The following is a 13,437-nucleotide window of genomic DNA, read 5'->3' as shown; positions in this document are numbered from 1 at the left end:
AAGTTCTCTCAGCCTCCAAGTGTATAGGGTTTTTATACGTGTAAACAAAGAGATACTGCTTGTCTTGCTTGATGTTCTCCAGGTAGGTTTTGTGTAAAGTGGAATCATTTGAAGTTGCTGTTTTTGTGTGTCAAAAATGGTCAATTATGGGCCATTTTATATGATTCAGCCTAACAGCTTCCATTTAAGTAATATTGTAGTCATAAATTTGGCAGTCCCGGGGATATTTTTGAACAAAGCCAGTACCTGAGAATTCTCTGTGTTTCAAAAGTGTGACCCCAGTGGAGTATGTCGGCACCCAGATGTGTGCCCATTAGGCAATGGGAATTTGAGCTGCCATGCAAAGATTTCTAACCCTCTGATTGGAAGAGAAAGCAACAGAAAAGCCCTCTGAAGTAGTTTACCCCTGAGGAGGAGGAGAGATGTGTACAACATATCCCACAGAGAATGTAATTATACAAGATGCTTCAGCGCATGGTCCCAATGCATAGCCATTTGAGTTGACCTCTGTCAGCCATTCCTTTCACATTAAAAATACCTATGAAACTTCCACACGGTTGCTCCACTTCTCTGAGAAAGCAGTCCCTTCCCACTCATGTTCTTGACCTCACGCCTCTACGAGGACCTTCCTCCATTCATCATCCTCTCTGGCGTCATCTATCTTTACCCCTCTGCACCTTCTCTGTCCTTAAACATGTCCTTCCAGCCCTCCCTGCTCCTCCCCTCTCAGCTACTCTTTCCAGCTGCCACTCTATGCTGCTTCCTGTCTCCACAAGACGTCTTGGGTAGTTTACACCCTTTCTTACCCTTGAAATCCTCTGTTTCTGCTCTATTGAAATCTCTTTTTACAAAAATTTCCACTGATATCTTCCTCATCAAATTAAAAAGACTGTGCCCTGCCTTTAGGGTCCTTACCCTCCCAGCAGCGCTCAACAACCAGACAAGCTCTTTAGTGTCAAGTTTTTCCTCCTTTGGTTTCCGAGCTGCTGTGTCCCGGCTGCTCTCCTATCTCCCTCACTCTTCCTTCTGTAGGTCTGTTCCTCATCCTGTCCCTGAACTAGAGAGACCCTCTAGTTACCTCTCTTCAGCCTTCCTCCTTGTATTCCCTATCATTGCCCAGCACTGTCAGCAACCGAATCTGCACCTGTGGCCCAGAACCCTCGGTGGTTACAAGCAGCCATTCACAAGAAGCAGTGAGAAGCAATGGAGACAGCCAGGGATTTGACATTTGCAAATCTGGGTTGGAGTCTGGTTCAACCATTTGCAAGTCTCACATTGCTAAATATGGGGATATCACAGAGTTCTTAAAAGATTAGATTACAAATATTTTCCAAGTTGAGTAGACTTGAGTTGAGTAAGTACCAATATATAGGGGTTCCTGGGTGGCTTGGTCAGTTGAACCTCTGACCCTTTTTTTTTTTAAGTTTATTTATTTATTTTGAGGTGGGGGGGTAAGAGAGAGAGGGAAAGAGAAATCCCAAGCAGGCTCTGCACTGTCAGCACGGAGCCCCGATGAGGGCTCAATCCTAAAACCGTGAGATCATGACCTAAGCCTAAATCAAGACCGGATGCTTAACCAAGGCACCCTGAGCCTCCGACTCTTGTTTTCTGGTCAGGTCATGATCCCAGGGTCGTGGGATCAAGCCCTGAATCAGGCTCTGTGCTGAGCATAGAACCTGCTTAGTATTCTCTCTCTCTCTCTCTCTCTCTCTCTCTGTCTCTCTCTCTCCCTCTGCCCCTCTTCCCTACTTGCATGTTCTCTCTCTAAAGTTAAAAAAAAACAATAATAATTTAAAAAGTACAAATATATATATATTTAAATATTATTTCCAAATGCTTGCTGGATATCCTTCCTGTTTACCTAATGGTGTTCGAATTTTGTATTTTCAAATATCAAACACATTATCTTCTCCCTCACCCTTGAACACGCAACAGTCTCTTCCTGATACCCTTATTTCTATTAACAGTACTATTTCACCCTCGGTCAGCCTCACAAAACCTGCCATCATTTTTTATTTCTTCCTGCCTTTCATCTCCATCCACCCCTTCTACCTCCAAGCATCCAAGGCACTGAAAAACTCTCTAGATTTTATCTCCACAGTGGCTTCGAAATGACAGTCCCTTTCTTTCCATTCTTATTGCTGTCATTACTTCTTTCCCGGGGTACCAGAATTCCCTAATGTTTATTTCTAACTCCCATCATCCAACACAGCTGTCAGGCTAATTTTCCTAAGACCTTTCCAACACTTCCAGTGGATTCCCCAGCACCTAATCAGTCAAGTTCAAACTTTCAGACATGATAGTTAAGTCCTTCATGCTTTGGGCCCCAAATTCCTATCAACCTTGCCTCCTTCTATTAATCTTGATGTAACCCTCCCCCTGATCCAGTTTATTGCTCCTTAATTCCTAAACAAGTCTTCCAATTCCTACTCATACAATTTTCTCGTGAAGTCTCCCCACTTAAATTATCCTAATCTTTTTGATTCTCCAAATTCCACTTCTCATACCATCTCTCTCCCATAAACCTTCCCTGTTTCCCCCCTTCCTTCAAATTCCTCAGAACAGTTTTATCATCCCCTGTCTCAGAGAGATGACCACCACCCTCCTTGACTTATACAGTCACAAAGTAAAAGACCATCCCCATCCCATCTTCGTTTCTTAGTTCCTTGAAGTATCAGGAATACTATAAGTTGTTGAATAAATATTGGATTGGCAAATAAAGCACTAGAAAATGGAGTGCTAATTTTTGCAAGAAAATATTTCAGATGTGGTATCCATCACCGAAAAGTCATGGAAAATGTTGAAAAGTGTTGCCTAGCCACCAAAATAATATTGTGGTAACATGCCGTGTTAGAAACAGGTTAGTGGTAACTTAGAAACCATACTTCTAAAAGCAGTCTTTTTTGAGAGAGAGAATGAAAGGGGGAGGGGCAGAGGGCAGGAGAGAGAGAGAGAGAGAGAGAGAAAGAGAATCCCAAGCAGGCTCCACACTCTGCACAGAGCCTGATGCAGAGCTCAATCCCACAATACCTACATCATGACCTGAGCCAAAATCAAGAGTTGGATGCTGAACCGACTGAGCCACCCAGGTGCCCCAGAAACCATCCTTCTAAATGTTTACTTTTTTTTTCAACGTTTTTTTTAATTTATTTTTGGGACAGAGAGAGACAGAGCATGAACGGGGGAGGGGCAGAGAGAGAGGGAGACACAGAATCGGAAACAGGCTCCAGGCTCCGAGCCATCAGCCCAGAGCCTGACGCGGGGCTCGAACTCACGGACCGCGAGATCGTGACCTGGCTGAAGTCGGATGCTTAACCGACTGCGCCACCCAGGCGCCCCAGAAACCATCCTTCTAAAAACATTTTTATTGTGGAACTATAACACATAAGGAAAGTTAACAAAACATAAACATGCAGTGTAATAAATAAGTAAAAAGTAAAAACCATGTGATCACTATCCAGGTCGTGAGCTAGAATATTGCTAGAAACACCCATCCCCCCTGCCACATGCCCCAGCCAGATCATAACCCTCTCTGCACACACCATCACTGTCCTGCCTTCCGTGATAACCACTTCCCAGCTTTTCTTCCTTTTTAAGTGGCTTTATCTGTTATTTTTCCATTTATTGAACACTCTGGTGTGGTTTTACCTGTTTTTAAATTTTTATAAAGACTGAAATCACTCTGTATATAGTCAAAAAGATTCTCAAGTATTCTGCATCGTTCATTAAACACAGTCATCCACAGTACAACCAGTCACAATCCATCCGCTTTCACTTCTGTGTAATATTCCATTTTATGGACATACCACAGTCATGTCATTCAGCTGTTGATGGACATATGGGTGCTGTCCAGACTGGGGCCACAATGAACAGTGCTGCTGTGGGTGTCCTTGCACAGGTAGCCTGATGCACGGGCACACATTTCTTTAAGATATGTGCCTAAGTCTGGCTGGCGTTGCCAAAAATGCCTCAAACGGTCTCTGTTGAGTAATGTTTTGGTAAGTAATAAGTTATGTTTTTCCTATATTTATGTTCTAACTTCCGTTCGAACATAATATAAATATATGACATCAACTGGGATTTATGAATAAATTGGCATATTTTCATTACTACGGGAAATGCGTGTGGTGGATTGGAGGTTTGCTTGTTTCCCAGTTTTGCATTAAGCATTCAGTCTGTGATCTGTAGTGGACTACATCAGATAACCACTTGCCGTTTCTCCCCGTTTTTTGTAGGGCCCCTTCTATCAGAATTGTGTCCGTTCCAAAATTCCTATCCTCAGCCTTCTCATGGTCTCTGTAAGGCCATTTTTCCTTTCTCTCACTTTCTTCCACTCTAGTCTCCTTGACTTGCTGCTGTTCTCGTGGATTTGCAAAATTCAGCGGGTACTCTGCTGCTGCCCTACCTTCTTACGAACTCTATTCTGTTCGTTCCACAATCCCAGCAATTGCTCCCCATCGGACTCTTCTGACGTCTTTCCATCTTTCCTCTTGTCTTCAGCCCCCAGGCCCCCAGTGAAAGATCCAGCTCACCCTTTGGCACCTGTCATTAGCTCTTTGTTCTTTGTGTAACACAAACTAACCTTTAGTATTCACATGCTCCATAAACACAGACATTTTAATTTCTGCCAAATGCCGGAGTTTGAAAATGCTGCTATTTGGGGCGCCTGGGTGGCTCTGTCGGTTAAGCGTCCGACTTCTGGCTCAGGTCATGATCTCGCGGTTTGTGAGTTCGAGCCCCGCCCGTGTCGGGCTCTGTGCTGACAGCTCAGAGCCTGGAGCCTGCTTCAGATTCTGTGTCTCCCCGTCTCTCAGCCTCTCCCCTGCTCATGCTCTGTCTCTCTCTGTCTGTTAATAATAAATAAATGTTAAAAAAAATTTTTTAAAAAGAAAGAAAATGCTGCCATTTGATCATATTCTGTCCTTTCACCCTAATGCTTGAGATGTGTGTCTCAACAGGCAGCATTCCTGAGTAGTCCCAACTGAAAACTTCTGGTAAGAGGAGAACTGAAGTGAATTTGATCCCAGATCCTGGTGGACTTGATGGGCCATCTTTTAGGAAGCTTTTCAGTAAGGCTGCAGTGGCTCTTTAAAAAATTACAAAAAAAAAAAAACCAAACCCTCCCCAGTATAGAAAGGAAATGCCTCGCTCTTCAGATGCTAATTTTAGCTGGTCCTGCATCAGACCTGGCCGCGGGCTACAAATAGTTCTAACCAAGTAGCAAGACAAAGAAAGCTGGGCACCATGGACAGCGTGGGCGGTGCCCTAGACTTTGTCTCTCCAGCAATGTCTGTGAGGACAGCCTGACAGGCACCCGGGAATTGGAGTCTGGAGGAAGTACTTGCTGAATCTTCCCGTAAAATAATGTAAAAGGCGAATTATCATGCATTGTATTTACTTTCAAATAAGTGCCCTCAGATAACACTGGGCACTAAGCGTTACCAGTCATAACACGGGTGAAACTGACTTTTTTTTTTTTTAAGAGCCTAGGAATTACTGTGGAAGTTAAAGTTGTAAAAAACCCAATGAACTCATGAAGGCATTCCACTGCTCCTCAGCCTGGAGGAGGTGTTGAACATTTGAGTTGATTATAGCTAATAACCTGTGATCTCATTTACTAGAACTATAATACAGGGAGCTGTATAAGGTGGCACACGGGGGACCGGAGCACTAATCTATTTTTATTCCCCTTTCTTCCTCCTCCTTGCAAGCTAAGCTCAGCATTGGCCAGAGAAAAGTAACGGTCCAGAAAGGACCGCTGTTTCGGGCTGAAGGCTACCCTGTCAGCATTGGCTGCAATGTAACTGGCTACCAGGGACCTTCAGAGCAGCACTTCCAGTGGTCCGTTTACCTGCCGACAGCCCCGACTCGAGAAATCCAGATCATTAGCACCGCGGATGCCACCTTCACTTACGCGGTGTACGCGCAGCGAGTGCGAAGCAGGGGGATCTACGTGGAGAGGGTCCGGGGCAACTCAGTCTTGTTGCACATCTCAAAGGTCCAGCTGAAGGATTCTGGAGAGTATGAGTGTTACACACCGAACACGGATAAAAAATACTACGGCAATTACAGTGCGAAGACTAGACTCATTGGTAAGCTGTTTGGCCTCCTGCGCCTGCCGGTCCCCCGACAAGCCAGACCCCCACCATCACGATGCCTTGCAACGTGACGTGCCTTCACGTTGTGTCAAGCCCTTTGGCAAGAGAGCCCTCGCGGCCCACTGGATGTGTTGCAGATTGGTCACAGATCGGTATCCCACATTCTCTAAAACTCTCAATTCATCTCTCTAGTCAACCTTGCCATGAAGATATAGATAGTGTCTAAGTCTCCGAAGGCCTTGTCCATAGCTAGCTGCAGGTTGATCAGACAGAACTGTGTGGGTTCTCCCCAGGCCATGTCTCTTCTTGGAGGGAGAACATTAACCTGGTAAAAGAGCTGGTATTAGCACGATCAGTGATAAGTCGTCAACATGGAAATTATGATTCCCCAATTACTCTCCTCTAGCATATTTACGTAGAGAGAGAGGTTCATAGTCCTTGCAATGACCACGTTGCCCCTTTGCCTAGAATATCTTAGCACCCGTCTTTCAGTCTAGCCAACTCCTGCATATGCTTGTGGACCCAGCCTAGGTATTCCCTCTTCTGTGAAATCTGTCCTGTCTCAGGCAGTGCTCCCATATCTTTGTTTCCTCCTTATGCTCTATTCACATCACTATTGTTAGCACTCACCCAGGTTATGTGATATTTGGCTCCTTACATGACCCCTACCTCACCCAGAGCTCCATGAGCACAGCTACCTCGGCCCCCAGCACAGTGACTGGGACTGAGTAGTTGCTCAAGCAGTATTTGTTGATTGAATCTAAGTGTTGCTTTCACATAAGCAGAGGCTGTGTGATTTCCCTTGAGGAAGAACACGATGATAGGTGAGTAGGGTGATTATCAAAATTGTGGTAAGGGTTGCATTTTGGCTCTGGGTGATAGATTATAAGAGATTATTTCAGGGGCGCCTGGGTGGCTCAGTCGGTTAAGCGGCCAACTTCAGCTCAGGTCATGATCTCACGGTCCGTGAGTTCGAGCCCCCCGTCGGGCTCTGGGCTGATGGCTCAGAGCCTAGAGCCTGCTTCCGATTCTGTGTCTCCCTCTCTCTCTGCCCCTCCCCCGTTCATGCTCTGTCTCTCTCTGTCTCAAAAATAAATAAAACGTTAAAAAAAAATTTAAAAAAAGAGATTATTTCAGAACTTTACGAAGAAGCAGGTTAAGTAAGGCGTAAGGAAGTGAAGCGACTTGCTCCAGTTCCTGTCGTCAAATAGGGACAGACTCAGGATGAGAATGTAGGTCTCCTAGCTCCCAGTGCTTTTCCGTCTTAAATACTCCGTGTCTAAGTAGCTAAATTGGTCACAGCCTACGCTAAAAATGTAAAGTCAGGGTCAATACATCACCGAGCCATTAGTTTTGCCAAGTTCCATAGGCTATGTGTACAGATGCCAATGTTCCCCTTGGCAATAGGGAAGGCATATGGCTGGTGGAAAACAACTCAAAGTGTGTGCTTTACAGATGGTGGGTCAGGGCACCATCTTCGTTTAAGGAGGCTTGTCTGATGGGTTCCTGGGCCAGTCAGTTGTCATCTTTCCTTTGCTTTCAGTTATTCCAGATACCCTCTCTGCCACCATGAGTTCCCAGATTCTCAGTAAGAAGGAAGGTGAATCATTAGAACTTACGTGTGAAGCATCCAAAGCGACAACTCAACATACCCACCTGTCTGTCACCTGGCACCTGATCCAGGGTGGAGAAAGAAGCCAAGCTACTGAGATTATTTCCCTCTCCAAAGATTTCATGTTGATCCCTGGGCCCTCATTTACCGAGAGGTTTGCCGCTGGTGATGTGCATCTCAACAAGCTTGGGGTCACTACCTTCAGGCTGGCCGTAGGGAGGCTCCAGCCCTCCGATCAAGGCCAGCTGTTCTGTGAGGCAACCGAATGGATTCAAGATCCAGATGAAACCTGGACTCTAATCACGAAAAAGCAGACGGATCAAACAACTCTGAGGATCCAACCGACAGGTAATGATCTTCTCAGGAAATTCATTAGTATGTTGGTAGTGGGTATTTTTGGGCCATCTTTTTTTATTTTTTCTAATCTTCGGTTGAATCTAAAAAAACAAAACACATTTAGAAAGTTTGAATAAAATTTGTTTTGGGCATCTAGGAAGCATCAATAAGAAGAAAGACATTTGGTTTGGGGGGGGTCTGCCCACAGCAGGGTTTCTATGGGATAAGGTCTGTTGAATGGTTAGATAGATTCCACAAATCATGCATGGAAACGGTGTTATTCTTGCCAAGCTCTGTGTAAGCACTTTATCTGCACTTTATCTAATGTAGTCCTTACCCTATGGGGCAGCTAGTCATCTCCCCATTTTTAAAACAAGGAACCTGAGCCTCAAACAGGCTAAATACTGGTAAGAAGTTGAGCTGGTGTGTTTCTCCAGTGATCCTGCACCACAGATACCCGGGCCCCAGAGTAGCCCGCTTCCACGGTGGAGGCTTTCTTCGTCACGGCCAGGCTTTCCTCCCACCTGACACCATTTCCTACTTGGGATGGTGTCCCTCTTCATGATCCATTGGCGTTTTCATCAAAGCAAGCAGGAAGCCTCAGCTGTGATTCCTGGTTTCTCTACATAGGCTATGGTCCAATAGGAAGAGGTTGTGAAAACTATATATATACATGCTAAAAGCAGTGATCCAACGGCGGATCATTGGAAGATCCTTCTTTTTTTTTTTTTTTTTTTTTAGGAAAAGTGTTATTCTGTTTCATTAAAAAAATTGTCTTTGGCCTTGAGTGTCCAAGTTATACTCAGTGAGTTCTGTGGGGGCACATCATGGGTGCTTTTTCTCTCTGAGAACTTTTTATATAAAAGTCTTTATTTATGTTGACAAAAATTGTATATATTTAAGGTGTGCATGATGGTTTTTTTTCATTTGAAATTTATTGTCAAATTGGTTTCCATACAACATCCAGTGCTCATCCCAGCAGGTGCCCTCCTCAATACCCATCACCCACCCTCCCCTCCCTTCCACCCCCCATCAAGGTGTACACGATGTTTTGATAGACATGCATTTTGAAACCATTACCACAGTCAGGCTAATTAACATATCCATTATCTCACATAGTTACTTTCTGTGTGTAGTGTGTGTGGGGGAGGTGGGGGGGTGGGGGGTGTGTGTGCATGTGTGTATGGTGCGAACCCTTAAGATCTCTGTTCTCAGCAGATTTCAAGTATGCAACACGGTGTTATTAACTGTAGTCACTTGCTATACATTAGATCTATAAAACTTATCTCACATAATGGAAACTTTGTCCCCTTTGATCAAAATCTCCCTCTTCCATCCCCTCCCCCAGATCCTGGCGACTACCATTCTACTCTCTGCTTTTATGAGTTCAGCAGTTTTAGATGCCACATACAAGCGAGTTCCCGCAGTCTTTGTCCTTCTGTGTCTGGCTTATTTCACTTAGCCTAATATCCTCCAGGTTGATCCGTGGTATTGAAAATGACAGGACTTCCTTTTCTCTCAGGGCTGCGTAATATTTCAGTGTGTATATATACCACATTTTCTTCATTCATCCATCCATCAGTGGGTACTTAGGTTGACTCCATTATCTTTGTTACCATGCATAATAAACATGGGAATGCAGATCTCTCTTTGAGATACTGACTTCATTTCCTTTGGATACTACACCCAGAAGTGGGATCACTGGGATTATATGATAGGTCTGTTTTTAATTTTTGAGGCACCTCCACACTGTTTCTATAATGTTACATTCCCACCAATATTACATTCCCTTGCCTCCACATCCTTTTTTTTTAATGAAATTTATTGTCAGATTGGTTTCCATACAACACCCAGTGCTCATCCCAACGAGTGCCCTTCTCAATGCCCATCACCCACTTTCCCCTCTCCCCCACCCCTCCCATCCACCCTTAGTTTGTTCTCTGTATTTAATAGTCTCTTGTGGTTTGTCTCCCTCCCTCTCTGTTTGTAGCTATTTTTTCTCCTTCCCTTCCCCCATGGTCTTCTGTTCAGTTTCTCAGAATCCACATATGAGTGAAAACATATGGTATCTGTCTTTCTCTGCCTGACTTATTTCACTTAGCATAATACCCTCCAGTCCCATCCACGTTGCTACAAATGGCCAGATTTCATTCTTTCTCATTGCCAAGTAGTATTCCATTGTATAGAGAAACCACATCTTCTTTATCCATTCATCAGTTGATCTCCGCATCCTCACCAATACTTGCTTTCACTTTTCCAACCCATGAACCCAGAATATCTTTCCCTTTATTTGCATCTTCTTTACTTTCTTCAATCCATATTTTGTAGTTTTCAGTGCAAATGTCTTTCGCCTCCTTGGTTAAATTTATTCCTGAGTATTTTCTTCTTTTCTTCTTTTTGACTATTGTAAATGAGCTTTTTTTAAATTGAGATAAAATTAGTATATGACATTAAGTTGCAGGTGTGCAACATTAGAATTCGATGTTTGTATACACTACAAGGGATCACCACCATAAGTCTAGTTACAATCCATCAGCATACAATTGAACCCCTTCACCCATTTTGCCCACTCTCCAACCCCCTTCCCCTCTGGCAACCACAAATCTGTTCTCTGTATCTGTGAGCTCATTTTTATTTTGTTTGTTCATTTGTTTTGGTTTTTAGAGTCCACATATAAGTGAAATCATATGGTATTTGTCTTTCTCTGCCTGATTTATTTCACTTCAAATAATACCCTCAGGGTCCATCCATGTTGTTGGAAATGGCAAGATTTCTTTCTTTTTTATGGCTAAGTAGTATTCTTCTGTGTGTGTGTGTGTGTGTGTGTGTGTGTACCACATTTTCTTTATCCATTCATCCACTGATGGACATTTAGGTTGTTTCTGTATCTTAACTATTATAAATAATGCTGCAATGAACATAAGGGTACATATATCTTCTTGGTGTTTTTGTATTCTTTGAATAAATACCCAGAAGAGGAATAGCTGCATCATAAGGTAATTCTATTTTTAATTTTTTGAGAAATCTCTATACTGTTTTCAATATTGGTGGCACCGATTTACATTCCTAACATCAGTGTAAAAGCGTTCCCTTGTCACCGCATCTTCTCCAGCACATGTTATTTCCTGTCCTTTTGAAAATAGCCGTTCTAACAGGGATGAACTAATATCTCATTGTGGTTTTGATTTGCACTTGCCTGATGATGAGTGATGCTGAACATCTTTTCACGTGCCTGTTGTCCATCTGTAGAAATTGTTTTCTTAATGTCTTTTTCCAGTACAGTAAAACCTTGGTTTGAGAGCATAAATCGTTCCAGAAACATGCTGGTAATCCAAAGCACTTGTATATCAAAGTGGATTTCCTCATAAGAAATAATGGAAACTCAGATGATTTGTTCCACAACCCAAAAATGTTCACATAAAAATGATTACAATACTGTAATATAATATAAAATAATAAAGAAAATACAAAAATATAAAGAAAAATAAACAAGTTAACCTGTACTTACCTTTGAAAATCTTCATGGCTGGTGTGAGGGAAACAAGAGAGAAGAGGGTTATTGTGAAGGGTGACTTTCACTATCACGAACAGATGTTGATTACGGTATAGTATCAATAAACTCTTGTCATATACTGTATTTAATGTAATTGGCAATAAGGCAGCAGAGGAAAGGGTCTATATGTGCAGACAGCCTGACATATAGAATTCATAGAATGAGCAAAGCATTTCTAAGCTTACTCTTGTCTGGAATCAAAGGACTATCCATAGGCACTTTGAAGTGACAAAAATACACTGGTGCCAGTTGTGGGCACCTTCCAACGTTCTGAAAAATCACTGACTTCTGCCAAACACCACGGTGTGAGACTGAGCATCTGAGCATGGGAGACGATCACCCACAATCCCACAGCAAAAGAGAGAGAAAGAGAAGAACCATTGGCTCAGTTGTGATCATGTGACGTTTGATGTCACGTACTACTCATATTGCAAGACATCGCTCGTTTATCAAGTTAAAATTTATTAGAAATGTTTGCTCGTCATGCGGAACACTCACAGAACAAGTTACTCGCTATCTGTACTTTGTTGTTTCGCCGTACTTTGTTGTTAGTGTATAGAAATGCAACTGATTTTTTTTGTATGTTCATTTTGTATCCTGCAACTTTACTGAAACTATTCATTTTAATAGTTTTTTGGTGGAGTCTTTTGGGGTTTCTATATATAAGACCACGTCATCTGCAAATGGATGATTTTACTTCATTTTTACTTTATTTTTTTTACCCTGACTAATTTCTCTGGGTAAGGCTTCCAGTACTATGTTGGATAGAAGTGGTGAGAGTGGGCATCTTTGCCTTTTCCCAGTCTTAGGAAAAACTTTCAGTTTTTCATGGTTAGGGATTATGTTAACTGCAGACTAGTCATACATCACATGTGCTTTAACTTAAGAAAATTCCACTGGATATTCTCAGCCAAAAAAAAATCCCAATTTATAGCGATTCAACATACCATAAGATGTTATATATTTTTTATTAAAAAAAGATACATTACTGTATACTTTATATTTCTATGCATACGTTTTGCTTAATAGGATTGCATTCAGAAAGCTATGTATGCTGTTCTTTCTGAATGATTTAAGGAATAGTCAAGGGCATCTTTGCTTCTAGGCATTTCTTTGGCTGACCTGCTCTTTGGAGCTAAACTCCCACATGAAATTCAATCCTTGTGGATCCTTACAGGAGGTATTATCTCCCTGCGGTACTGAAAGGACAGATGCTGTGACTTCTCTAAATATCTGCTTTGCTTTTGTTTCCTAGTGAGAGATTTTCAAGTCAACATTACCACCCAGAGCACGTTTACAGCAGGGAAACCCTTAGAACTGGTTTGCCTGGTCGTAGGCAGTGGCCAGGACCCACAGCTTCAGGGCATCTGGCTCTTCAATGGTAACGAGGTGGCCCGCATCAATGCTAGTGGTGTTCTGGACCTCAAGAGAGACTACGGAGAGAGAGCAAGTCAAGGACAGCTCCAGGTTTCAAAGTTAAACCCCAAGGTTTTCTCTCTCAAAATCTTTTCCATGGGCCCCGAGGATGAAGGGGCCTACACATGTGCCGTGGAAGAGGTGGTAAGAAATCAGGTGGACTCCTGGGATGTGCTTCAGAGAAAGCAGTCACCGGACAGCCGCGTGCATCTGAGGATGCCAGCAGGTATGTGAAGTCAGGGCCACACATGACGGGGCCGTTCTCAGCTTCCCTCCTTTGTGAGTACAGTATGACTTCACGGACACAGCGGACTTCTCCTGCAGAGGCAGGTGTCAGTCGGATCACTTTGAGGTGGCGTGAAAGACACACAATTAGGTTGTCCTGAAGTCTCTTCTTGCTGTCTTAGGTCTTCGATTCTTTG

At 43.1% G+C, this 13,437-nt stretch overlaps 1 protein-coding gene across 1 annotated transcript in view; it reads left to right on the top strand.

Annotated features, from left to right (window-relative positions):
* The window catches only part of CD101 (CD101 molecule), a 36,752-nt gene that overhangs the window by 2,928 nt on the left and 20,387 nt on the right, over positions 1–13,437 (top strand). Inside the window, exons 2-4 of the mRNA XM_060625576.3 lie at positions 5,712–6,092; positions 7,642–8,058; positions 12,855–13,241. Coding sequence (XP_060481559.2) covers positions 5,712–6,092; positions 7,642–8,058; positions 12,855–13,241 — 1,185 coding nt within the window. The remainder of the gene's footprint in view (positions 1–5,711; positions 6,093–7,641; positions 8,059–12,854; positions 13,242–13,437) is intronic.

Source organism: Panthera onca, chromosome C1, assembly GCF_046562875.1.
Source record: "Panthera onca isolate mPanOnc1 chromosome C1, mPanOnc1 haplotype 2, whole genome shotgun sequence".
NCBI lineage: Eukaryota > Metazoa > Chordata > Mammalia > Carnivora > Felidae > Panthera > Panthera onca.
Note: the sequence above shows the minus strand (reverse complement) of the source record. Positions and strands in the feature narration are given on the sequence as shown.